Source organism: Chiroxiphia lanceolata, chromosome 12, assembly GCF_009829145.1.
Source record: "Chiroxiphia lanceolata isolate bChiLan1 chromosome 12, bChiLan1.pri, whole genome shotgun sequence".
Lineage (NCBI taxonomy): Eukaryota > Metazoa > Chordata > Aves > Passeriformes > Pipridae > Chiroxiphia > Chiroxiphia lanceolata.
Genome location: NC_045648.1, coordinates 19,338,033 through 19,365,647, shown reverse-complemented (window position 1 = coordinate 19,365,647; position 27,615 = coordinate 19,338,033). Strand labels below are relative to the sequence as shown.

Sequence of the window (27,615 nt, the reverse complement as noted above, 5' to 3'; positions counted from 1 at the left end):
ACCTGAGCAGGAATGTTCTGTGCAATGTCTGGTGCATGTTATTGTCATGTATCCTCGTGAAGGCCTGGCTTTACATCCCTTCCTGTAACTGAGCTAAAGCCTGTCCAGATCTGTCACTGGAGGATTGTGCACTGTTATTTCTGCTTTCTTAGTTAGGTTGGTATCTGTTTGAAGTGTTCCTCCTTTTGCTTTTGCCAGCATTGCTAAGGAATGGATCTGTGGTGGTGTTGCCACCTCTTCCATGGGGGGAAAGGAGGAGTACTAGGGGAGGGTCAGGAGGAACAGGGGATGGCTCAAGTGTGTGCTCAAGAAAATGCATCAGGTTTTATTTGGAATTCCAGGGACTGAATCTGAACAACGTCAAATATCCTTCACATATTTAGCCAGAATTCATTTTTTGAACATTACTTTCATTTCTGGAGAGAGAAACTGAAAAACTGATGAACTGAGAGCACAGGATAGACCTGGCTCACTTTTGTCCAGACATTCGTGTTCTGAAGGCACTAGCCTGCTTAGGTTGCACTGTGTGGAGTCAAGAAACCTCTCTTGATTAATTGTGCACTCCAAATTGTCCCGGCACTTCATAAGAATGGCAAGTGAATAGAGACTAAAGCTTGGGAACAGAAAATACAAGATCAAAGTGAGGTTACCCAGCTCTTCTTACGTTCGTGTTACCGCAGTTCCTGTGTTCCAATATTCATGAGTGCTGTGCACTGCCAGATAATTGGAACTATTTTCACACAATTCACCCTGCAAAATTATATCTTTAGGTTTCTGAGGGGGAACTAAATATAGTCGAAGAGACAACGTTCCACCTCTGCTGTTTTAAGACACATTTGAATGTTTTAGTGATGCTCTCGGTCTGTACTGCTCTGTCCTGCCAACGAGGGCTTGGGAGGGCCCAGCCTTTGCAGGGGAAGGATCTCCTCAGGTGAGCAGACCAGCCTAAACAGCAGACAGGATGAAAAAAGAGTATAATTAAAGGAATTGTAATTCTTATCATCCTGTAATGCTCTGAAGAGCTGCTTGGAACAACTGTGATCCAGGCGGTTACATGGCAGATGAGATGAAGGGGTTAACCCTTTTTATTGCTATCCTTCCCTCAGCTTATTGTTTCCCTCTGGAGGTGAGCAGGCTTATCTGATCCAGGCTTATGACAAGCAAGAATGATATCCAAGTACTCCAAATATGTTTCTAATTTCCTGCTGTTCAAGGGCTGCTTCCCTTTGCCGCCTCCTTCTCGCGGTCGTTCTGCCGCGACGTGAGTGGTCTCAGACTTTTCCTTCTGCTTTCACTTTTAGGTGTTCCAGTCGAGCGAGGTTCCAGAAAAGACCTCATCACCTGAAGAGTCCATCCGGATGACGAAGGGAATCACCATGGCAACTGCCAAAGCTGTTGCAGCTGGGAACTCATGCAGGCAGGAGGATGTGATCGCTACAGCGAACCTGAGCCGCAAAGCAGTCGCTGACATGCTGACAGCTTGTAAGGTAAAGATGCACTTCCTTGCCTAACACTGAGCTTTTTGTGTGTGTCTGTGCCTCTAAAGCCGGGGAACATTGTATTTTTGTTGTTCGGTTTCTTTGTGTTAATACTCTGCTTTTCACGTGAGGGAAGTTGACGGTTAAGAGAATTTTAAGGGAACGTGTCCCTCAGAAGGATTTTGTGTGCTGTGCACACACAAAAAGCAGCATTAATATTGACTGTTTTCTTTTTGTGAAAATGAGAAATTTTATTTGAGCTGAAATTTCCTCGTTCCCAGTCAGAAGACAAATAATCTGTGCAAGTGGTAGAATATACAAGTAATCTCGTGGTCACAAGTATCATTTCAGTATTCCTAGGAACAGTGAAAGGAATGGTGAAAGGAATCACTCTGGTCTATTTTTAATATTCCTTTCCCCCCTAACCAAACCTGTCTGTTTGCTCCATTTCTTCTGTGCTTTTTCAAAATGTTTTGCATTTGCACTAAAAATAGTGGTGCCCTGTTTTCTACACTTGCTTGAGCTAGACAACTTTGAAAAACTGCCCTGCAAAACCTGGGGGGAACTGTGTGCCATATAAAGGGTATGAAGCCGTTTGGCTTTGATCTGATGACAAAAAAGACCTAGGCATAAAGAATTAAAAAATGGGATTCTAAAGATCTCATTCCTTTTGGTCTTCATTAGTAGCTGTAGTAATAAAGTGCCTTTACCTGTAAATCATAGTTATTTACTTCTGAATTTCCATGTGTGGAAGGTGACAGTGAAATAATGGTGCTCTCTGTGTGCTGTCTGTTTTCAGTATTTGGTCAAATCCTAACTGCCTATGTCAGTCTCAGGTTAATTTTTAGCCCAGTACTGCCCAAACAGAAGGGTTAATTTTGCTTTTAAAATGATCCTCATGAAAAAGTGCAAGTTCTAGTATAACTTAGAACTGGATTTTTACAAAACCATTGAATAAAGCTTTTTATCTTGACTTAGTTTTCTAATAGGTTTTTTAGCATCTCACAGTTCTTGACCACTTTTCATTCCCCGAATTTTGATTCTGCCCTCTCCATAACCTCAGAAGGTCAGCAAAACAAAGCAGCTCCAATTTGCATGGGAAAATTAAACTATAGTACTTACATGAGAACTACCGTAGCCTAATTAGTGTTAGGGACAATCCAGTTAATTGAAACTAGTAAGGGAAGCTCAGAACAGCTTATAGTTGTGCAACATTCTGACAGATCAATTCAGGCATCAATCCAGATGCACATCAATACAGATCCTCTGGCATTTTGAAGCGACCAGTGCAGGCACATTTTAGTTTTCCATCTCTCCAAACAGGCAGCAAATTCTCAGGAAGAGAATCCTCTCTTTCTAATAACATTACAAACACACTCGCAGGCACACACAGCCCAACACTCGCTTTTGAACGTCGATTTATGAACATTCATATTTTATATTTGTGTTTGCTCCCAGTTAATGTGAATGGCTTCTGAGTGGTTCATGCCTTCCAAGCGTCCAACAGGATGGAACTTCCTGCAGAGTGAACAGTGGTGGTCTGGGATGCTGGAAAAGCATTTCTGATCTCCCAGGGAGTTGCTTTGACAAAGAAAGGAAAATGGCTGGGAATCATTTTATTACCTGTAATGATACAGTGCCAAGGCATCAGATCTAGTTTTGTCTTGTCTAGCTTTCTTAAGGTCAAGAGCATTTATTGGGCAAACAGGAATAAAAGTCTTCAGGAATACTAATTTTATGCGTTATCTAAAATGTAGGAAAAATAGTCGTGTCACTTAAAAAAGCTTTTAAATACACAGTCTGAACCACACTTGATTTAGAAAATCTTGGTTTAGGTCTTGATTTAGAAAATTCTGCTTGGAGACTTAGAAATCTTATGCCATTAATTCTCCAAATGATTACTGTACGTGGCATTTCCATGGTAAGCCACACTGCTTGACTTTTAGAAGTACGAACCAGCAGTCACCCCACCGTGCTGTCAGAGCTGTGTGATGCAGTGCCACTGGGGTTTCGTGAGGTTTGACAAATACTGGAGAGATTTCTAGTGTTATTAAGCTAATCTGTAGAATAAGCACTTGATAAATCATCAGATTTTTATGTCCTGTGTTTGTATGATCTGTGGTAGAATTGTACAGAACGTAGCTCTGACTTCCCTGGTGTCAGGAATTTAAATGTAAGTTCTCTTTCACTGCCAGTTGCCTCAGGCAAGAAGTATTAGGGATTTGAATTATTAGCAGCTATATAAATGCTTGTGCTTTTTCTGCTATACATGAATTTACAGTGCTCATTACTAATTCTGTATTTATAAGTAGATGTTATTTCAAAAGACAATGAGGTTGCTTACTGGGGGATGTAATGAACCGAGACAACTCTCATTAAAGTCAGTGGAAACACTGTAATTACATTTATTGAAGAGTAGAGCAGGCCCTAAGATAACAACAATTACTTTCTTTATTACCTATTTATATAAAATAATGACTATGCAGTAAGTAACCTGTGCGTAATATCAGTACTTGTAATGATTGCTGTTGGAAAGGAAACAGATACAGAAGGTCCATCAAAACCATAGAAAACAATTGCAGCGAGTACTGATTTAGATCATTCCATAGCCAGGAGATTGAGGGAAGCAATTATTCACCTTTTCTCAACACTAGTTAGGCTGAGTCTAGACTTGGGCTCCCTGCAAGGGTAAAGGCACTGACGGCACTGGAGTGAGCTCAGTGGGGCTGGAGCACAGGGCCTGTGAGGAGACACTGATGAGCTGCAGAAGAAATGCTTTGGAGGGACCTCAGCAGCCCTCAGACACCTTCCTGCACCAGTGATCCCTCAGGGCTACGAGAGCTGCTGCCAGAGCCAGGCAGTGTTTGCTGCCTTCGTGTTCTGAGAGCACATGAAGAGAAAATGAGGGCTGGGAGTGGAGAGAAGCCTCAGAATGAGGAAACAAATCTGTGTTCTGGTTCATCTTGAGATGTTTCTTCAGACTTTCTACCTGAATCTGGAAGAGAAAGCACTTCTGTTCCAAGTCCCAGCTGCAGTAGTGAGATGTCTGTCGGGATGTTTCTGGGTTGCAAAATGACTTCCTGAGATGACTTTTGTCACCTCTTTAGGCTGCTGTGAAGTATATGGGGTTTTTTTTAAGATTCATTAAGTCTTAAAAATGCTGCCAAAATATTCAGGTATCACTCTTGGTTATGTATGCAAAACATGGAAGGAACTTGATATTCCTCTCCCACAGGTGCTTGCTCTAATTGCCTGTATTACACTAATATTAAGTGAAGGGACATTATGGAATGCTTTACAATATATTCATAAGAAACACTGGGAGATCCTTTGCCCTATTTGAGAAATTTAAAAAAATGTTCTGAATTTTTGGGACTTCTGGAGCTCATTTGAAGTGGGCTGAAGACGAGGAGAGTCCTGTGCTGTCTCCTCCCATCTTCTCACCCTTTATGTTATTTACTGGCAGGATGAGGAGATGAAGGAGGCTCTCAAAGCCCTTTTCCTGCTCTGCTGATCCTGAGTTTCCCTGCAGAGGGAGCCCAGAGACCAGCGCCGGGCCCAGCTGCTGCCAGCCCTGGTTGGGATGTTGGGGGTTGCAGGAAAGGGCCTAAAATAAGCAAGCAATGAGATAATCCCCAGCCTAAGGGAAGATAAGAGGCTACAGAAGTGGAAGGAACTGCTCTGTGGGAGGAAACGCTAAATTTTTTCATTTTTAGGAAGTTTCACCTGTCAACAGTTGGTCCTTCTGTTCAATAAAAGAATTCCCTAGAAGTTTATTGTAGAAAATACAAGGCTCAAAGAGGCCACAGTTTTCACTTTTTATTAAAAATAAATTGGGTGAGTCAGTCAGGCTTCTGTCAGATGTCAGACATTATAATTAGTGGAAGTCCTTACAAAGTCAGAGATCTGACTCTGCTTCTCTCTGTATTTAGACAGATGCTCCAACACTGTTATTGCTTTGTTAAATCGTGTGTCAAGCTAAAGCCATTAATAAGTTTTTATTTACAGAGTGGTACCAGGCAATGAGAAGCAGCTAATGATTCTTTTGGTGGGTGGGTGGGTGGGTTGGTTTGGTTTTTGTCCCTCTCACATAGAGTAACAATATCCTGGAACTTCCACAGCACTTTTCATCTGCCATTTGCAAATGTTTCTATAAGGAACAAACTCTTTATCTTGTGGGATGGAGAAGGGAGAGTGGGACACCCACGTTTGACTCGTGCACAGGGCTGGTGGTTGACCTGTGACTGGCCCAAAGTCTTCTGGGGCCAGCCCAGAGCTTTGCTGTCAAAGGTGGCCATTTCTTCATCCATGCCTTGACGGTGGGCTGTCCAGGCTTACAATAAAAAACTGGGTTTAGCATATTTCTAACCTGTGTGATGTAAATGGCCTTTTGTGGGTGGCAAAACTGTGCTTACAATTTTTATTTTTGTTGATAGTAGTAAAAAAGAAGAGTCACAATAATAAAACCATTGCAGTGTAGAACAAACAGTGTGTATACACAATGCAAGAGCCCAGTGAGCCCCAAGATGCTTTTCAGTATTTGCATGAGAAGAAATCATAATAGAGAAGAAAACTCTATTTTCAGGTGGTTCTTCAAGAGTTTCTCTCTTTATTCTGAACTGGCAGCAAGAAGCAGGACTACTGCTGACAAGGCCTAAGGAAGGACACTAAGAAAGGTTGCAGATGCTCACCCAGACAGGAGAATGTGCTGATAAAAGGAAAAGTGTTCCCAGTGCTATATCAGAACTGGACTCTGCTGCTCCTCGAGCACAGTTTGCTTACAAATTTACAACGGGAACAGGTGGCCCTCAAGCTCAAATGGCTATAAAAAAATCTCTTCCCTTCTCTTTCCCCTGTCTCTCCTCTTATGGGAGCAGTTTTGGGTACTAATGTTGTTTTGCCTCCTCAGCAAGCATCATATCACCCAGATGTGAGCGAAGAAGTTCGGGAGAGAGCCCTGCGCTTCGGAACAGAATGTACCCTGGGATACTTGGAACTCCTGGAACACGTGCTCCTGGTAAGGAGTCCTCTGCATGCATGTACTGGATCAATCCCAAGGAGAGCAATCTCCCTGCCCTCTTTCTACAGTGATGCTAATGACACATTTTTGTCAGTTTGTAGTAAGATTAGGATCAGTTTTGCTGTTCAGGAAAAGCAAGCTCAAGGAAACCCAGTACTGCAGCTCAAACTGAGGGGCAGAAGGAAGACTGGAGTGCTTGAATGGAACTGCATTTTGGATCAGATCTGGACCTAAGAAAGGTCCCTGACAAATAAATTAAGACATTTCAGTATTCTTTTAAGCCCACAATAAACACTGGACATATTAGCCCCAGGCCTGTCCCCCAGACCAAAGGGGTTATGTAATATATATGAAGACACTGTTCCAGGCCTTTTGCAGTCACACTTGCTCAATGCCATCCCAAAATCCCCAACCAGCACTGCCTCACAAAGAGCTCTCCAGCACATCAGACATGACACCCCCAAAGCTCTGCATAAAACCTCTGCACTCAAATCCAAGCTCATGAATCCTGCTGTCAGTTGGCTTTTCTTGACCCTACAGAATTATCACATAATATATTAATTATCCCATAGTATTTTGCTCTTCTGTTGCTATTACTTTTGTAGGAAGCAATAACGTGTTTGAACCGACAGTTGTGAGATACTGAAGTTTCTGGAGAAGACTTAAATTAGTGATTTCTTTTAGGTGGCTTTCAGCTGACATATGAACGTCTGTGAAACTGAAATTTGCAGCCACTAACTGCAGATTAGCAAATTCAAGGCAGTTTTGCTGCTGAGAACATGGCATGTCTAATTATTTACATCAGCTGGTTGAAGTATGTATAACACAGCAGTACAGCCACAGTTATGCTTGCCTCTATCATGGAAAACAGTTCAATAAAGTTGGAACTTGTTATGTAATTCCTAGAGCTCTATGGCAGTAAGTAATTCAGCATTAGATCTCTGATCTGTTTTTAGTTTAGCAATACTTAGAGGAATTTTCAGATTTGATCTGTAGAACTTTGTCACAGTACCTGTTTCAGACTCTGTGCCGGAACAGACCAAAGACTGGAGTCAACTTTTGCTTGTTTTATTTCTTTCCCTCTCTGCTTAAGTGAAGAGGCTTAAGGTAATAAGGGCCTGTTCCTCCAGTAAAATGCCTCTTTCCTTTCAGGGCCCTAAAGCATTGAGAAAGTTCTGTCTCCTTGCTTTCCCCCCACCAGTGTTTGCTGCCTTAGAAAGCACTAGTACTTTAGAAACCTCTAAATCTGCAATCTCATTTAATTTATAACCTCCATAACACAGACCATGGGAGATTAGAAGTCTCAAATTAGTCCCTCTGCACCTTGTGATACAGTTGTTGGTAAGTTCAGTTATTCCCTCAGTAGCTTGTGTGTCTCAACACAGGGGTGCCAAGAACAATCCAGCAGCCATCTTTCTTTGGAAATGATAATTTTTAGGTGCAAGAGTTGTCAGATGCAATGTCTAAAATTTTTTAAGCCACTGTCTTCACTTGTGCAGAGGTTGCATCAGGAAAAAGGCACAAAACGGACTTGTTTGCTCCACAGATATTCCCCCTGGCTAGGGCCTGGGTGCAGGAACACACTAATTCAAGCTGTAGCACTGGTACATCTTTGTAAAACATCTTGTAAGTTGTATTAGCAAGGCTGAAGACTGACCTGTCCTTCTGCATATTCATATGCTCCATCTTGGTCAGCACTGATCATGCTGAGTGGAGGGGAAGTCTGGAGCCTTTGTTGTTGTACAAGACTCTGCAGGGGATGAGAATCTGCTAGAGTTCTAAATTGGCTTTAAAATTGCAGTTCATAAACCACCTCACCTAGTCTTAAAATTTGCTCAGTTTTTTCGATTCCAACATTGTCAACACTCCCATAGGTAGTACTAGTGGCACAATGTCATTTTTTCTTATAGTCCTGACCACAATTGTGTAATTTTTGAACATTTGTGGGAAGATAACTGAGCTCAGTGCTCAGTTTCTGCCGTAATAAGGGTTTATGCAGTGTATAAACTTTGGTTATAACTGTGTTATGTTTTGTCAGCATTGCAGATTGTTTATCCACCAAGGATTCGTGTCCTTCTGATTCCTGTGGAAATGATCTGGCTGAGGATCATCCTTAGGGAGCAGGAGACCAGTGCACACAAACATTGACACGGCCTTTCCAGAGAGACAGGATTCCTCACGTGGCAGAGTTTTCAGCAGGCAGAGCTAGGAAAACAATTTAGTTGAGTTTATTCTGTCAAAGTAAAGGAGTTAGGCATTTGAGTGCAGAATGGGAAAGCTGACAGAAGGATACAATCTGTTTTCATGTGTATCTGGAGCGGCTTTGTGGGGGAGTTCTTGAAAACAGTAAGAAAATGCACACCTGAATGTGACTTTTCAAGACTCAACCTCTTGTTTTGCTCTTGAAGCCCTCTGTGTATCTGTCACTCTTCTTTTAGAAGGAACTTCTGAATATACATGAATTTCCAGAACTTAATATTTTTTCTTACCAAAAAAATAAGGTAATTAAAGATGAAAATGTTCCTGTTCAGGGGAAGAATTCAGCTTCACTGAGTGTCTGACTGTTTTTCATTTGAAGAAGCCCAGTTTAATATTTGATTCAAATTAAGTTCAGAAATGTCTGTCTTTCCCTTCTATTTGAGGGTCTTGCCCAGAATTGGCATTTCCATTGTGTTCACAGTCTCTGATTGTTTCCAGAACAGGCTTCCAGAACTCTGTAATTCTGTCTTGTAGAAATAGTGACCAACCAGCATGTTAATAGTAGAAAATCAGCTCCTCTCCAGCAGTCTAGAAAGGCTGATCCATAAGTGTAGTGACTGTAATACCTGAGCATGGAGTGCTAAAGCTGCATATTCCTCCCACATACTCACACGTGTGCCTCTGTTTGGGATACTTCTGCCCTAGGTTTAGGATTGAGAACTTCCAGGCAATACTGTCAGTCCCTGCAGCAGTGCCAGGCAGTGCCACTTGCCTGGTGTGCATCCACATTGCAGCCTTTGCTCCTGGAGCTCCACTGACAGTTGTAGTTCCCTCACTTGGGCTCACGTTTTCTCTCCGATGATTTCTGTATGAAATAAATCCTTCATTAGTGTGCCTTGGGAATCCCCCAGCATTCTCTGGAATCCTCACTAATGTGCAGTGTTACATTTTGTCTGTCCCTGTAGATCCTTCAGAAGCCAACCCCAGAACTGAAGCACCAGTTGGCCTCTTTCTCCAAGCGCGTTGCCGGGGCCGTGACAGAGCTCATCCAGTCAGCAGAGGCAATGAAGGGTGAGTTGGGAGCCTGGCTCCCACTGCAGTGAGAGGGTGATCTGTCACTTTTGTATTTGAAACAAACCCCAAACCCAACAAAACCCCTTCCAGTACGTTCTAGGAGTCCTGGTACCAACCTCCTTCCGTTCTTTGAGTCTCTCTGCTGGCATTCACTTGCTCAGTGTTGGCAAACAGGTCTCTTTGACCCTCTCATATGCCACGTCAGAGGTCATGGCTCAGTCATGGGGCCTTGCAGGGTGGAGCCATGGAGCAGAGCACAGTTGCAGGAAACAAAATATATTATCACTCCTCTTGAGCTGGTGGCTGAACTGTTGGATGTCTGGTTCTTTTCCTTACGCTCCCATTTGTTGAGTCAAAATAAGTCCTTTGCTTTGCAGTGATAATTGCTTTCCAACTTCAGGTAACAGGGGATACCCTCACCTTACACACTTTGATTTTTGATCCCCTCAGCTGTCAGTTTTAGGTGCTGGGTCTGGGTCCTGCCCTGGCAGAGTATGTTAATGAAACAAGGAGACTTCAGAAAAGTGTGGTCTAGATGATTTCTTGAACTCTTACAATTGAACAACTTGTGGACAAAGATAAATCCAGCACTCCAATAAGCAATGAATTCCACTGTTCTTATAACACTGTTTCAAGTTCACTGTTCTTGTAATATATGATATTTTTCTGAGTTACTGTCTTAGTGAAATTTTTATCCAGTAATGCATGTGAACTCTTATAATAACAGTTCTAACATTACGCATTTGAAATGAGATAAATACGTTTAAGGGTGTGGTGTTAAGTATTAGACCACTGCTGTTGAAGCACATCCACTACAGATTTCCTGGGAACTGTAGTCTAAAGAAATCTCACAGCCATCAGAATGGTGTATGAGCATTCTCATAGGTAATAGAATATTTTAAATAAAGCATTGGTTTTTTATTTTGAAAATATTTTACATTTTATATTAGAAATTTTTATTTTAAAACTTTCTTTTTTTCTTTTAAATTCTGCCCCCCCAATAAAGACTTCTAGGAAATCCATATTTGTTCAATCATTCTTTCCTAAGCTAGTCCAGAGAACACTACACTTGTTTTTTTGATATTCTGTGGAATATACAGCACAGGTTTTCCTCAGTTATTTCCTGCTATTATCAGTACATGTTCCTTGGAAATAAACCTTAACTAAGTGCTTTTCCTATATGGGAATGTGTTGTTACCTTCCTGCCTTCCTTCCTTTAACAAGCCAAGCCAAAATCAGAATTTTTCTATTCCCTAAGTGCTTTTTAAAATTCTTTATATTGTCTCCTCAGCTTTGGAGACATTCATTAATTTCCAACAATTTTTGCATTTTAATTCATTTCATTAAAGTAAAAAGATCAGGGTTTATTTCTTTTTTTTTGTTTATTTATTGCCTGTAGAGCATTTTTTTTATTCACTCTGGAAGCTTTTTTTTTTTCTTTTTTTCCCCTTTATATCTGCCAATATTAGGGCTTAATATACAATGTCTTCATCCTGTGCACCATTTGAGCTGAGAAATGGTCTCTAGACCATGCCCTTAGAGGTTATGAACTTCTTTTGGCTGTTTCATTGTTTCCCTCCATTCAGAATGTGGGTGCTTTCTGAGTCTTGTAATTCAGAAAGTGGTGTTAGGAAATCAAAAAACTACAATGCACTGACAACTTCCAAAAATCTGAGATCACCTCCAGCCAAGCATTTCTTTTGTGGGCCTATAAAATTTCATTGAGCCAAGGGAAATGCCAAAAATTCAACAACAACAACAAAAAAAAAACAAACAAACAAAAAAAAAACAAAACAAAACAAAAAAAAAAAAAAAAAAAACAAAAAAAAAATTGCCCTTTGGATATGTTGCAGAAAGTGCTTTGGATTCTTCAGGCTCTCACTGCCTCAGTCAGAACCTGATTCATCTCTACTCACTCCCAAACAGAGACTGTGCACATGGGCTGGGGTTGTGTTATCTGTGTCCTGTTCTCTCCTCCATCCTTTCAGACCTCTGAGTACCCAAGGACTTGCTCAAGTTAGGAACCATCTTAGGAGGAGCCCTGATACACACAAGTTTTGTTTCCAGTATGGACAGTCTATCTTTTTGAAGCTTTTGTGCTTAAACAATTCTTCAGAAAGTTGCTTTCGTGACAGAATAATCCTGCTAAATACTTCCCCCCCCTCTGCTTTACACACTCTGTGGCATAAACTGCAGTGGTTTTAGGCCATTGTGGTAATAAAATCAGCTTTCTGTGATGTACATTCTGTGTTTGACACCTGACAAGTGATTGTTAGTGCTCTGTTTGAATGGCAGCTCCCAGTGCCACTGCAGTTATTGTCTCCTCTCCATTAATTTCAGGGACAGAGTGGGTGGATCCAGAAGACCCCACAGTCATTGCAGAGACAGAGCTCTTGGGGGCTGCAGCATCCATTGAGGCTGCAGCAAAGAAGTTGGAGCAGCTGAAACCAAGAGCCAAGCCCAAGGTGAGTGTCCCTCCCCGTTGTTCCTTTGAGGTGAATAAAGCAGAGGGTGCAGAGAGTCCATGTGTTGGGCTGTGCTCTGTCCACAGCAAGGGTATAAACCATCCAACCTTGCCTGAGCCTCAGTGGCACTGCCCTGGAGGGCTCTTACCCTGAAGGCACAGGGTAAAAACGATGCTTTTCAGGGAGTGTGTCAAGCACCAGTCATGAGCAAGCAAAGGAAGAAAAACCAAATGTTAGAAATGCTTGTAAGGGTTATGGCAGAAATTACTGTTGATTATTTACGTTTCTGTTTCCAAAAGCATTTTACTGATGTGGAAAGTTGTTCTCACTTGCTTTCCTTTGAAGGCCCTTTGTTCTCATCTGAATTTGTGTAGTATAGCAGGAGAAAGCAGCAGCAACACAGAAGAGATTCAACAGAATGCAAAAGACCTGCTGGATTTTCTAAGACTAAAACCATAGGATTTTATGCCATGCTAGGAGTAGCTGCTACAGGGTCAAATCAGATCTGTGGTATGACTATTTCTATTTAATTTTCCTGAGGGAAATGAAATTACAGCTCGTCATGACAGCAAGTAGTGTTGCATGTTACCAGGTCATTTCAAATGTGTCTCTGAACATATTATAAAATTAAGCCAACTATTTTCATGTGCAGTACAGAGGGACTGTATGGAACTGCTGTTCCTAATGGCTGTGTGCAGAGCTCACAGGACTGGATCTAGGAGAGTTGCTGCCTTTTGCCTGGTGTGGAATAACAGGCAGGTTTTAGAAGAAATTGCCACGTTGCATCTCTTTAAAATGAAAATCGTGCCTTGGCTGTGGAATTGACTTCAGGAGAGGACTGTGCTTCTGTTTTCCTGTTCATGGTGCTTTGTAGGTGCAAAACTGTTTTCAGAGTAAAGCTAATGAGAAGTCTTCCTGAAAAGCAGGGCCTCAAGAACATTCAGTGTTGGATGTTTTGGTGCAGGGTGTTATTTTGTTATTCAGGAGCATCAGAGGAAATAGTTCTTGGAAGCTTCAGTCTTTGAGGACTTCCCACCCCCCATCTGATGATGGGAATAAATTAGCTCATGAAAAAGAAATGCTCTTTGTCCTGCATTTTTTAACAAGTACATCCATTTTGTTTACAAAGAAAAATGGTCCTTTATAATGAGATTCTGCAGAGCAGAGGACACAGGCTGAGCCTGAGGATGGGAGAGTCCTCCACCACCTTTTCTATACAATCACTGCACAGTGGCATATGTGTGTTGCCTGGTAACTGTGGAGCAGCTCCCTTCCAACATCCCAGCCACTCCAGGGGCACTGTGATTTCCCAGTGAATACAGAGCTCACACCTGCTCCTCATTTAACATGTTAATTGGAGTATCCAGTCTGCCTGTGATTTATTGCTCTGTGTATTTGTTATGTTCTGAAACTAAAATTCGTGTCCAACTGTTTGTTTGATTTGGGATTTCAGCCGCCTTTGCATCTCTTTCACATTGCAATACACATCAAAAGGTCTTAGGAATATCACAGAGTGGCTCAAAACCCACTTTTTCTGAGGAAGACTTGTAGCTTGTATCCTCCCAGAGTAGGATTTCCTGTGTTGAACAGGCTCTGTCTTTCTGATGCTCATCTTTGACAGCATACACAGGGTTGTAGCAGGAACACTTAGAGTAGGGAAGAGGTTGATACAACTGCTTTCTTTTATGCTCAGTCTATGAAATGCAGGAATAATAGTTAACTTCTACAATGGGACAGACCTCTGGTCTAGCCAGATCAATATCCTGCTTTGGTTGTCAGTAATTATCATCAATGAACTTGCAGAAAAGTCCTTAGTTGGTAATTTTAGAATATCTGCCTGCAGGAAATCCATCATCATCATCATCATCATCATTACTAGCTGGTGGATGATCCTCTATTTTTTTGGTAAAGTTTTTTTTTATTGGGGCAGGGAATTGGAGTCATTTGATTTAGGCTTGAAATTTTCATCTTTGTGTGTTCCAGTTTGTCTTTTACCTCTAAAAAAACCCCAAATCAGTGGTTGAAGGTAGAGTTTTTTCTCATTTGTTCCACTATTTAATTTTTTCAATTTCTTCTTTCCTTGTTTCTTCTTCATATTTTTGAACCTGTCATACCCCCCCTTTATGTCTTAGACTGACACCAGTAGCACGAGACATCTCCATTTTCCACTACTGGGAATGATCTTACCACAGAGAACAATTTCTAGTAAGACCCACCCAGCCCTGCCAAGTGCTGCCCATGTTTTATTGTGTGATGCTTATTCTGTTTGCTTTAAATCCTGCTCGTTTGGCTGCAGGTGAATGTGCTCCCAAAATGTTCAGTCCACTAGTCCACTGCCCCACTGGTCCCTGTTAATACCTGTCTTTCTTCTGAGCTTAACTCTTGGAAGAACTTGGAGGACTCTCCCAAGCAGGTGTTGTTACTACTCCCTGTAACACCAGACCTGTTCAGTTCTTGCAGTGTTCAGGGTGGGAAATGATCTATGAAACAAGGAGATCTTTATCATTTATCAAGCAGGATTTGGCTGTCAGGTTTCCTTTAAATACATTTTTCCTGAGTACGGACTCTGTTTTTCTGTTTTCATTTTGGAGGGTTGGGTGTCTTGCAGTGCAGACACATATTCCTCCTGCTGTGCAAACATGCTACTGGTGTAAATCAGTAACTCCCAAAACTAGTAATTTTCGGAAGAAGGAAAATATTTTATCTAATAAAAACTACGTGCTAATGCTGGGAAAAAATACTTCAAAAGCAAAAGGTAGGGTAGGTGAGGTCCAACAGCAGAGAGCATTGCTGTCCTACCCTGTTCTGTTGGTGCTCTTCATGCTTCTGTGCAGGCCTGTGCCCTCAGGCACAGGTGTCTTTAGAAGTCCACAGGAGTTTCCTGCTGGTAGCTTTCAGCATTTTGTCCTTTTTTTTTTTTTTCCCCAAGATGAATCAAACCTGGATGCCTTTTCCTGCAGGACTCTGTGTGATATGTTTGATATATTAGGTTGTTATTTAATCCAACTATATATCAAACATATTCCTACAGTGTCCTGCCCTGTCTCCGGGGGTTGTAACAGAGTAGAAGGCAATAAGGAGGAGTACATTCACTCACAAGCAGGTTTAGAAGACTTCCTGCAGACTCCTAATCTAATCTGATTTAAAATCCATACATGGAAGGCTCCTTTAGCAGTAGAGCTTCTCTTGGAAGGACTTGGAAGTTGTGTAGGGCTTTCAGTGGTAGTGAGCAGCAGCTGTGCCAAGAACTGACTTTCACTGGTTATTGTGTTTTCCATGGCTCAGTGCAGTGACTTACTCATATTGGTCTCCTCTCCATGAAATAGAAGATGAGAGCTGCTTGAAAATAAAATGGTTTGTCTTTTGTAATTTTTGCTACTTTTTAGCAATGAGATTGGGGGCTCATTTGTTTTCCTGTCAACCCTGACTTTATTTATGCTACCCCTAATAATGGAGATGCTATAGAAAAATGGTTAAAACACACCACAAAAAAAAAAACCTCCTTTTTTTGTTTGTTTTGTTTTTAATGGCATAATCAACATTTTCAGGATATCTCATGTTACAGACTCTGTAGCTAGCCTAATAGTTTTGGTTTGTCTGTTCTGGTGACTTTATTTCCCAATCCATTTATTCCTGTCCATAGTCAATAACAGCACATTAGTTTAAGCTTGAGGAAGATGAGATGCTGAACTTCAGGGGGCTACTTGATGAAGGAGAGGCTGATCACTTGTGTCAGACATCTGGTTTTCTAAAGAAACCCAAGAAGCCCTCTCTAAAATCTCACAAGGTGATATTTTCTGCCATGTATCACATCACTGCTCTTTCTTCATGAAGGCTGTGAACTGACACGTGTTGTGAGGGGGCTGTTTATGAGTGTGAGCTTAAGACAGCTCAGGACACACTCTTTAATAATGGGAATGGGAATAATTACTTCTCATTTAGGGTGTTTTGCTGTGTTCAGTGTGGGGCTGCTCCCTGTCCTTGTTGCTAAGGAATGCCTTGGGAGAGTCCAGGCAGGGGAAGGTGCTGACTGAGCCTTCTCCCCATTTCAAACATGAGTATCCAGCCCTTGGATGTCACACCTGGGAATGCTGCAGGGAAAACTGCAGGGAAGGACCAGACAAGAAGGATTTGTTAGAAAAGATGAAAAGCCAACAGAAGTTCAACAGTTTGAGTGCTGTGTAAGGCTGCTTCTAAAATAACTTCTCCACAGGAGAGATCAACTAGTTTTCCTTTTTTTTTTTTTCCTCCTTTTTTTTCAAAAATGAAAGAAATTGGGAGATGTCAGGGAATGCAAGGTTTGGAAGCCTGAGAAACTTGGCCCATGGTTTGTTCTTCTAAACCCCCAAATTTCAATATAGTTGGAAAGAAATTAATTTGATACACAGGGCAAAAATCTGTTTCGTGATGAGATACTAAGGTTTAGGTGCCTGTTTTCCTGCTGAGCTTCACCTGCTGCTCCAGGGTGGAAGTTAATCCAGCCATTGTACAGTGGCATTCTCAGTAATGCAAGCTTGGATTTCTCAGCATTCTCTTTGAAAAGTAGTAATTTTTCCTTAGCACTTGTGTGCAATATTTAGTCATCTCACTACCCTGAACTGAGTTCAAACAACTGCTTTTCCTTCAGCCTCTTTCTGGTGGCATGTTTTTCACAAATTAAATTCCATCTGGGCACATGCAGCTGTCCAATAGATCAGAGCATGGCCTTGAGTGTTTTATTAAACTTCCACAAGGATTGACACCTCCTTTATAATGAATAAGCTGATACTGAAATGCTCTCTCACTTCAGTTTGAATTCCTGACAATGCTGACATATAAAGAATAATACACATAATATATTTTATGTTGGAAATGAAAATGTAAAACCTCGTGATAACAGAGAGCCTTGGACAAAAGGAAAAGTGAAATAACAGTCTGTTAAAAGTGCAGTGACAGTCTGTTACATTTACTGTCATTCAGTGGTACTGCTGCTGATATTTTAGTTTGACTCTTTAGTCAAATCAAAATCAATAATGCATCTATTTTAATAAGGAGTATAATTCTGATAGTGGCTCTCCTGAATTCCACTGAGTCACTTTGGTTATGTCGTGATTGAAATAAGAGTTTTATAAATAAGACTTGAGGCCTTTGTATCAAGCCAGGACCAATGTGATGAACCCCTTAGGATTAATAAGGGTTGTGATGTTACATTGCCAAAACTTCCTGTGACTTGCTCACTTTGCAAAGCAATTTCCTTTATTACAAAGCTGTGCTTCAGTTGATGGGAATAGCCCAGATTTTATTTTGGGATCACTCTGTTTTTCTGGTGTCTATGGATCCTGTGGTTCATCTCCTGGACTTTTAGTCCCGGGGCAGTTTGTGAAGTGCTGCTGGATGGGCCATTTTGAAATTATTTGTAATTACTCGTTATCTTTTATTATTTTATGATTGACTACTATTTCATCAGACTGCAGTAAGAGGGGCACTAAACCTGACTTAAATGCAGATGGGTGCCCTTAGACTTGCAAACGAAGTGCCCAATTTTCTGTCTCACAGTGCCCTTGGCTGGTGTTTCTGAAGTTGGTTATTTGACACGAGGACACTGTGGTTGCCTAAGTTAGAATAAAGCAGTGTTTCCAAAGGCTCATCTCACAAGGTGCCTTGTTCTGATATTGTAGCCACCAGCCCTACTTGTGATCCTGCATTGGGTTCTGGCAGGCTGGTGATTGGATCACAAACAAAATACATTCTGTTGGATTATTTTGGATAAAAATCAATCAGAATACATGGCCCAGGCCTGGTTCTGTTTAAAATAGCAATAACCGTTTATCTCTATCTATTTTGTTAACTGTTCAGAAGCCAGAAAAATGTGCTTAAATGGATCAATGTTTTCAGTATTTGCTTAAATGACTAGAAACTGAGGGAAGTTGTTTTTATGGAACAACAGGTTTGCATTTTAAATAGTAAGAAAGCTCACTAGGAACAGCTGATTTCTCTGTTTGCTTGTTGAAAGCCATGTTTGGATGACTGAAGTGTTCCGGGCAGACCATTGGAACTTCCTGTCTCCAGGATCACTAAGCTGGGACTGCTTCACAAAGCTGCTTTCTGGGAAATGACAGCTCTTACCAGAAGCTGTTAGATCTGTGCTCTTGCTTGGCACTTACTTTACATTTCTGAGTGCAGGTGAATGAGACAATGCACATGTAGCACTGTTCTCTTTCAGTGCTGTAAGTCTTTAAGTGTTTAGAAAATGCTTTGCCTTGTTTAGCAGTGCTGGAAGCCAGAATTGTGGCAGTACAGAGATAACCTTGATAGGAAAAGCAAGAATTTCTTTTCAGACCTGCACTTTCCTGGATGTAGTTTAGAGCAGCCTTAGTGTAAATAATGTATTAGAATGTGGGTGGCAATTCTTTTAACTATCTCATGTGATACTTTATTTCAGTGTGAGCAGCCACGAGGCCAACCTAATATTTAAAATCACTTACAGCTTTAGTGGACATGAAGCTCCTTCACAGATTTCACTGATGTGTTCCAAAGTCATCTTGTCTTGCTTTGTATATGTCCTCAGTCTTGAGAATATAATTGGGTGAATGTGTAACAGTGTTTTCTCTTGGTTATAGCAAGCAGATGAGACTCTGGATTTTGAAGAACAGATCCTGGAAGCAGCTAAATCCATTGCAGCTGCTACCAGTGCCCTGGTGAAGTCAGCTTCAGCAGCCCAGAGGGAACTGGTGGCACAGGGAAAGGTGGGTAAGCAGGACAAGTAGCAACAGTAGTGGGGGAAATTGAAATGGAATCTGGTCTCCTAACTGTTCTCCATTAAAACAGTAGGAAAGAAGCTTGGGAACGACTGATGAAAATGTAAATCTTTTCACTGCTCATCACAATACATGGCTCAGACCTGCTTCAGTTTAAAAAAATCCCACAGTTCTGTTTATTTAAACCTCACAAGTGTAATCAAGTGTTTAGCTCTTCAAATGTTTCATTTGTGGGGGGTTTTACTGTTTGTGGAGGGTTTTTCATTTCATGAAGGTCTGTGATCAAGCTGGTAATGTACAGTCCCACAAGACAGCTTGGGCATCCAAAAACAAATGTCACAGTGTACAAGTCCTCTCTGGACCAGAAGAGTAAAAGGCCTCAGTAATTGTGCCCTCAGTGTTTTGTCTGACTCAATGGGACACAGGCCTGCTTGCAAATTCAGTGTATTTAAGTGGCTGTACTTGTAATTATTATTAGGACTGATGGAATGGGGCTTGGAACACGTGTCACCCTTTTGGTGTGGTCAGAACTGAGGTCTGTTAAACCATTCCACATCCATCACTTTTTTTCACAGTCGGTGTACTTTGAAAATTAAAGTCTGAACATCAACCAGATACGTTGAGAATGATTTGTTACAGGATCATTGGTTTTGTACAGTCATGGTTTCCATTTTCATGTGATTCCAAAGTTGGAGTAGACTGTGTCAGGAATCCCCCCACAGTCTTGTGCTCTCTACTACAGCAGGGATTCTGGGAAGCTTGTGCTTTTAGTTCTAGCAGGAGCACAGAGCACTTCATCCGTGGTCGAAGTTTTCACTGGATCATGAGGCAGGAAGACCCCGAAACCTAAATAATTTGGGACTTAGTGTTTTCTTTTGTATAACTGATTTTTTAGGTATGCAAAGATGTCACCATAAGAGAACACATCTTCTGTTTATGTTGATGCTACACATAAGGATTCAATTTCATTCCCTGAGATTCTCATTATGCACGAATCCCTGCTTCCATTTCTTTCAAAAAACAAGTTTCTGGACCATGTTTCCATTTCACATCTTTCAGTTTCTCTCCCAACAACATCCAGACCCAGGCAGCTGGGGGTGAGGGCTGATAACCAGCTGTGGAATTTAGTTTCATTAACTCCTCTAATGTGGGAAGAAAACTGTCTCCTGATTGTTGCTGGCACTGCTGATCCATGAGCACTTCAGTGGATGAGCCATGCAGAAAAGTGGGCTGCTGTCCCCAAGTGCTGTTGTTAAGCACAAAGGCAATTAGGGGTCTTCCATGGGAAGCTTTCTGATTTGTACCTTCCCATAGTACCAGAGTCAGAAGAGATTCAAGAATGATGCAAATTCAAATGTGTTATGGAGGCAGAAATAAGTTATTTCAAAGCCCAGGACATTAGGAACTACTGCTTCAGCTGTTTCTTGGGCCAAAGCTGTGGCTTCAGCCTTCAGTACTCTGGGAATTACTGGTTACTGTGGTAATTACTGGTTACTCTGGTAATTACTTCTGCATGTTCCAAGAATGGGTCAGTTGAAGCAGTGCAGCAAGTTGGACACTACATGAGCAGCCAGATGTGTGCTGGAAACACACTCTGCCAAAACACACTTAATCTGCCAAAACACACTCTGACAAGTAACTTCCAGTTGGATCTTGTGCTCCTCAATGTGCTGGGCACAATCACAGGTACAGGTGTTTCCTTTTTCCATGGGTCACTGCTTGCCTAAATCTGAGACACAGCAACTGTATTTTCTGTTTCCTTGTAAGCCACCTCTGAACTGTTTTTTCAGGTTGGAGCAATCCCTGCCAACGCAGCTGATGATGGACAGTGGTCTCAGGGACTTATTTCCGCTGTGAGTAACTGCTTCTCTTGACAAAACTGGCACCTTCTCTGGGGAAATGATGAGAATACACAGTGATTTGTTCTTTGCTGTCTCCTAGGCCCGGATGGTGGCAGCTGCAACCAGCAACCTCTGTGAGGCAGCCAATGCCTCAGTGCAGGGCCACGCCAGCGAGGAGAAGCTCATCTCCTCTGCCAAACAGGTGGCAGCTTCTACAGCACAGCTGCTTGTGGCTTGCAAAGTGAAGGCTGATCATGACTCTGAAGCCATGAGGAGGCTGCAGGTACTTGTGTTCTTCATTACTGAAGACCCAGAGTGGTGCTGTGTAAACACAGGTTTAGTACTGCATGAGCAAACCCCTAAATTTAGGAATAGATTCTTGGACTTTTGGATTTTGATTCTGTTTTCCCTCCTTGTAGAATTCCGTGACGTTTTATTAATCCTGGATGAAGTGACTGTGCATTTGTTGTTATTCACCAGTAGCTACAGCTCATTTCACTACTTGCTTTATTCTTCATTTTAAAAGGTGTTGACAGATGTAAATGGTAGCTGCCCCATGCCAAGCCCTGGTTTAGGTGCAATATTATTAGATTAAGTATCTGTCCAAGCAAGAGGAACTGATGTCATCATTTTTTTTTAAGTAGAAAAATGGCTTAAATATTTAGGAGGACAAAATAAATGTAAAATGTGTGAAAAATCCACTTGTTTCTATAGAAAACAGTGGCATGTTAATGTTGTCAGGATTTATATAGATTGCCATTGTCAAAGGGCTGTGGGGGAGGTGTCAGTAACTAGAGGATAGTTCTGTCTGCAAAGCCACCTGCATTTTAATATCCAAACGTCAGGATGGGTCTGAAGGAGTTTTAAATGCAGAAGAAACAATAGAAACACCAATAAAATTAAGTACTAGAGACTGGGTTGTTTCCTCAGCTCTGACAGGAAATTCAGGGTTCTCATTCATTTTATTGATAAATTTATATTATTAAATAGACATTGAATGTGAGAATTGGAAGGGAATGTGAAAAGGAAACAAGCCCAAGCATGGACTGCAATTGAACTTTGCCGTTTTACCGAGCTACACCTTAGTCCCAAAATGAATAATGAAGGCAAAAGCAGTTTGCACTTTGGAAATCATGTACTTCATCATAGCAAAACCCTTGAGTTGATGTCTCTTAAGTATTTTTACTGGTGGCCTTGCCAAAGCCACTGAGCCTTTGGAGCTGGCCTTGCCCCCAGCACAGCTGTTTTCACAGGGCTTTGATGGATAGGTGGGGTTCAGGACTCTGAGTGTATCAGTTTTCTCCTTCCTACCCTGGCTGGAACTGCCTTTCCCATGAATGCAAGTGTGGAATGCACTGTTCCAGAGCCCTCCAAAACCTAATGAGACAATTGGAAATGTTTCCATTCGGTTTGGATGAGCTCCAGGGGAAATTTCCAATGATTTGTCCTTGGGTCACTGCAGCGGGGAGGAGTTGAAGGGGAGATGAAGCTGGAAATGTGGGATAGGGCTGGGGAAGGTTCAGAGCTGGGCCATGTGTTTCCCCTCCTAGTGCTGTGTCTCCAGCATGTGGAGCAGGCTGGCCTGGCCTGCTGGCAGCACCCACTTCAGACTGCAAGAGATGTATTACAAATGTTTGCCTGTCTCCCTTTAGAAATCTGAACATTTTTAAGTCATAATTTATAGGTTTAAATGTAAGATAACCATGGCTGTGTAAGTTGCTAACTTACCCTGATGAGAGTCCATTAATTTAAAAACTTAATTGTCTTATAAAATGTGTTTATACACTAGTTTTCAGTTTCTGTTCTTTCTCAAAAAAAAAAAATTAAAATCTGATCAGTGTTGTGCATAACGTAACGTGTGATTTCATCCACTGTTTTATTTCAAGCTGTAAGGGGGGGAAAAAAATCCCATTCGTGACTTCTCCAACTTCCAGCTTCTTAAATAAAAGAATTGTGTTCCTTTCTGTACCATTAATTTTCAAAGATTAATTTGCTTTTCGCTGGGAAAAACAAAGCACGTCTTTGCAGTGCAGTCAAGCAGAGATGTTTTAATTCTGATGCTCAGATGAATCCATGTTAGTTCTGCATTTTCCCTGTTACTGAATCTGGTCTGTCTTGTTCCAAGGCTGCAGGCAATGCTGTCAAACGTGCATCAGACAATCTCGTGAGGGCAGCCCAGAAAGCAGCCTTTGGGAAAGCAGAGGATGACGACGTCGTGGTCAAAACCAAGTTTGTGGGTGGCATTGCTCAGGTTGGTACAAAAAATAAAGCAGAGAAAAACCAACCCAGAAGTGAGCAGTGTTCCAGTGTCCATCTGCTGCCCTGCAGGCTGCTCAGAGCTGTTTAGAGACCTCTGATAAATCACTTGATGCCTCAGTGTGGGGTCACCACTGACATAACAGCAGTGATTTCCTGGGTGGTGTCTGCACTTCTCCACGGAGCATTTACTGTAATAGCAGTTACCATTGTCCAGTGTATTCTACTTTTTTTCCTGATTAAGTAAATGGCTTGTTTCAGACTTCTCTTAGGTACTTTAAATGTTCCCAGATCTTAATGGAACAATAGTTATGCAGGTATATAAGCAAAGAAAGAGAGAGTGAGAGATAAAAAACAATAACTTTGCTTACTGTAAGCATAATCATTATTGGAAAATAATAATAATATTTAAAAATAGATTGCAAGGCTTGGAGATTGTGCCAACTTCTAGATTTCCTGTAATGAATGGGGTACACTATATCCCGTAGTTGTTGCTTAAAAGATATTGGACTTTTATTATTTCTGCATATCTGTACTACTGTCATTTTTTCTTTGGCATTCTGAGATGCAGGAAAATACTGTGGATACCCACAGTGGTGAGTGTTCAGTTTTACTGCCACTCAAACATTAAGTCAGGGTGCTTATTCTACATGTGCTAAACCCTCCCCTTGATGAATGCTGGGAGAGCACAGAGCTATAGAATCCATCATGGATCCATGGGAAAACTGTGCTGGTAGATTCTCTTTCTGTTTTTTTTTTTTTTTTTAAGTCCTCTCTAAGAAACACACGGGAATACAAAACTGTTCTTGATGGCACAGTCCTGGGACCTGGAAAAACTTGAGAGATTCCTGATGAAGTCATTGAAATTTGGTGCTTCTCTGGTAGATGCTCATGGGCTTCCTGTGACTGGTGTCATGGAGGAAGAAATCTGATTTTACAGACAGTATTCCTTGCTGTCATAATTCCTGCCTCTGTTTTCTAGATCATTGCAGCCCAAGAAGAAATGCTGAAGAAGGAGAGAGAGCTGGAAGAAGCGAGGAAAAAGCTGGCCCAGATCCGCCAACAGCAATACAAATTCCTGCCCACAGAGCTGAGGGAAGATGAGGGTTAACCTGCTGAGATTTTCTTCCTTTTTTTTTGTCTTTTTTTGTCTTTTTTTCTTTTTTTTTGTTTTTTTTTTTTCTTTTAAAGAAATAAGCTAAAGGGGGGACAGCACATTGAGAACTGCTCTGACAGCATACTGGTATGCCAAGCACTTAGCTAAACAACTGCCTGTCATAACTTTGGAGGAGCAGAGGGCAATAAACACTTGTTCTTTCCCATCTGCTCAGCTGAGGTGCATGATGATCAAATAATGGTACAGTGTTAGGTTCATCATTCCTGTTCCTTCCTTGACTTATATCTCAGGAGAGAATGTTTCGCTTTTTACTAAAGATACTAAGTCAGTATTATTGTCACTTGCCTGATGCTTGAGGTGTTTTTCACTCCTTGACTTGTCTAACATCCACACTAGTAGTGGGAAACCAGTCAAGAAACCTTTCATATGACAAATCTCACGTGAGCTGGTGGTTCTCCCCCAACTCCCCCTGTAAAAAGAAGCCCAGGATGGAGAAGGATGTGTGGCTGAGTGGAGCAGCACGCTCGGGGGTGGCTTTGAAGAAGATGCCTGTCCTCTGTCAGTGTTACACAGCTGGTTCACCCCAAAACTGGAGGGATTGTCTCTGCACCTGTTTGCACTAGTAGTATTGCTCCTCACCTGATACCAACGAGCTTCTGCTTGTACAGTATTTAGGTTTACAAAACGTGGCAATAGCCATTCTTTAAAGAGCTCAGAAAACAAAGAAATGGAAACCTTGTCACTGCCTCAATAATAGCAGGTTCATGAAAGAAAATGCTGTTTCAATTATATACCTCTGATGTGTGACTACTTTTACAGTATTATACACACATACACATGCTCTAAACATTGGACTGAATAGTTTGCATTTTGTTTTTTAATTGAAATTATCTGGTTCGTACGGTGGTATTTCTGTTAGAATGTATGTCAGTTAAAAAAGGAAATGCCCAGTACAACAGAAGACTATCACAACTCTTGTTATTCTTCTAATAATTACATTTATAATTATTATGTTTTGAAACCTGTGGGAATTGTAGGAGAAAAGGATAAGTGAATTACAAGTAGACTTTTCCTGTAATATATTTTTTAAAAATTTGGACTCTAGGGAGTTTGTTTTCATAGTTGCTATTGATGAAAATGCATTCACCAAGGAATTGCAGAGAAGGAACAGCAGCAATCTATCAGCAATCTTTGTCTTCAGCTGCAGAAAGGTACAGTATGCTCTCAACACCTCTGTTGTGACCTAAACAATAGCAATTTGGGTAGAGTAACCCATCTTATTCTGTCAAAGAGAGAACACAAATCACAGCAACTTCAACTAGAAAAGCTGAACTATTTGACTGACTGCAGAAACACCAACAATAATGGCCAACATGTCTCCAACTCCACTCGAGCCCTTTCAAACAATAATGGCAAGTCTGTTTGGGTCAAAGGATGTTGCCACTCCAGTCCTTCTTAAGGCTGTGCTGTCCTTTAGATCCCTGCCAGGAACATTCAGCTGAGCCTGTTTGTTAGAGACACACCTGCCTAGTTGTCATTGTTGCAGAAAACACTTGTCCTGTAGACTCCAAGTAACCCTGTAGTGGTAGATTTATCAGTTTAGGTAGTGCTAACTCCTCATTTAAGTTACCTGCATGAGATAGAATTATCAGGAATTTTGTCACACTAGTGTTAAATATATAGAAAAAAACTGCTAAAGAATTAATAAATATTCAAGTGTACGGAGTTTTTTATTGTTAGAGTCTCTTCTCTGGTACTGATGTATTTCAGACTCAGTAGAGTTGCTGGAGAATCCACAATCATGAGAGGAAACAAATTGGCATTTCCCAACTGGAATCCCTGGCCTTGCCAGACGTGCTGTGACATGTGGGTTGTGTGCACATCAAACCCTGAGCTATCAGACACCACGTGCAATTCCCAGTTCTGTGATTTGCCACTTCAGCACAATCAGTTGGGTTGGTTTTCATTCATCTCACTGTGAACAGTGTCACAGGATCTCAACTCCCACACCAAGAAAAAGGCTTCCTGTAAAGTTTTAGGCAGAAGGCTAAACTGGTATTTATTGCTGTAAGACCTAAATAAAGACAGCTCTAGTGATGGGGATTTTCTGCTGCTGTTGGTAGGTTCAACTTCTTTGCAGCTTATGTCTTTCTCTTTTTTTACCTGGATGGCCTCACATTCCCATCTCTTTTTCTGAAAGGTCTGCGAGACAGATTTGTTACTGCTTCCTTTTCAACCTGTGTTTAACCTATTCTTTGATCTTCTCGAAGCATGAAGAAAGATGATGCTGTCTTTAGCACCATGCCACTATTTTATTGTAGCTATAATACTGTTGTAATATATTTTGGTCAGGATGGTATTTGCCAGTTTGATACAAGCCAAAAACCTGGTCGAATGCAACTATGAATGGAAATTATATAGCTAGAAAACTTTATCAGTATGTGGAAGGAAAGAGCATGTTGGAATCTCTGTGTTCCAGAGAAAATTGTTCAGGAAGTCCATTTTAGAACAGTTCTTTTGAGACTTCTCTGTGTCTGATTTAATGCCCCCTCTTATTTGACAGAAAGTATTTTCTCCTTAGCTGGGGCTCCACGGAGGAACCACAGTCAGATGAGTAGCTGAGCTGGACAACTGAAGTATTTTTGTACTCAGAGTTTTGGGTCTTCAATTGTGAACCACAAAGAGAATATAAGGTCACCTAAAGTCTTTCCATTTCAATTTTTTTCTTGCTGTTATGATTTTCAGTATCACTGAAGTCCACGTGTGAATGTCTGTGGAGTTTGGGACTGGTCCATGCATTTCTTTGGCATGGGGACTTGCAGCAGGAAGTGACAAGCTGGAGTAAGGGGTCGATGCTAATTAATAAGAATGACAGATGTTTACTTTGTTCTGTTAACTTGTGAAATGGTAAATGAGCTCTGTTGTATCTCACCCTTCTTCATGTGGAATTCACTTTAAGAATTGTATGCAAATTAAAAACAAAATGCCTCAAAGCTGTTTGTGTACAAATAGTCCAATGTCATTTCCACAGCTATTCAGAAAACGGTTTGAACATTTTATCATTTGTCTGAACTTTTATACATTAGAAACCTCAAAGTTAGAAAAGTTTTGAAACAAAAATTGAATTCTAGACTCTTGTTTCATTTCTCCCTTTCCCTTGGATTTTCTGCATCTTCATTACTTAATTCCTAATGAAAGGAGGAATATATAATCTAGAAACCTCCTCAACCTAAATATATTTAGGTCATGAGCAGATTTTTGCTTTCCCTCAGTCCAAACTGATAAGATTTTCACCCCAGCAGAATGGCATTTGTATTCCCTACATATTTTTAAACCTCTAGGGTTTTATTTTTCTCTGGGGGTTGTGGTGGGGTTTGGATTTTTTTTTTGGGGGGTGCCTTATACTGTAAAAGTTTTGTCCTTATGTA

General features: G+C 41.2%; 1 protein-coding gene across 2 annotated transcripts in view; it reads left to right on the top strand.

Moving 5' to 3' along the window:
- Positions 1-27,180, top strand: part of TLN2 (talin 2) — a 158,195-nt gene extending 131,015 nt beyond the window's left edge. For both annotated transcript variants that reach the window (XM_032699805.1, XM_032699804.1), the window contains 9 exons: positions 1,302-1,487; positions 6,388-6,495; positions 9,663-9,768; positions 12,112-12,236; positions 18,836-18,961; positions 20,764-20,826; positions 20,915-21,097; positions 22,940-23,065; positions 24,053-27,180. In XM_032699805.1, coding sequence (XP_032555696.1) covers positions 1,302-1,487; positions 6,388-6,495; positions 9,663-9,768; positions 12,112-12,236; positions 18,836-18,961; positions 20,764-20,826; positions 20,915-21,097; positions 22,940-23,065; positions 24,053-24,181 — 1,152 coding nt within the window. In that variant the 3' untranslated portion in view covers positions 24,182-27,180. The remainder of the gene's footprint in view (positions 1-1,301; positions 1,488-6,387; positions 6,496-9,662; positions 9,769-12,111; positions 12,237-18,835; positions 18,962-20,763; positions 20,827-20,914; positions 21,098-22,939; positions 23,066-24,052) is intronic.
- The last annotated feature ends 435 nt before the right edge of the window (positions 27,181-27,615 follow it).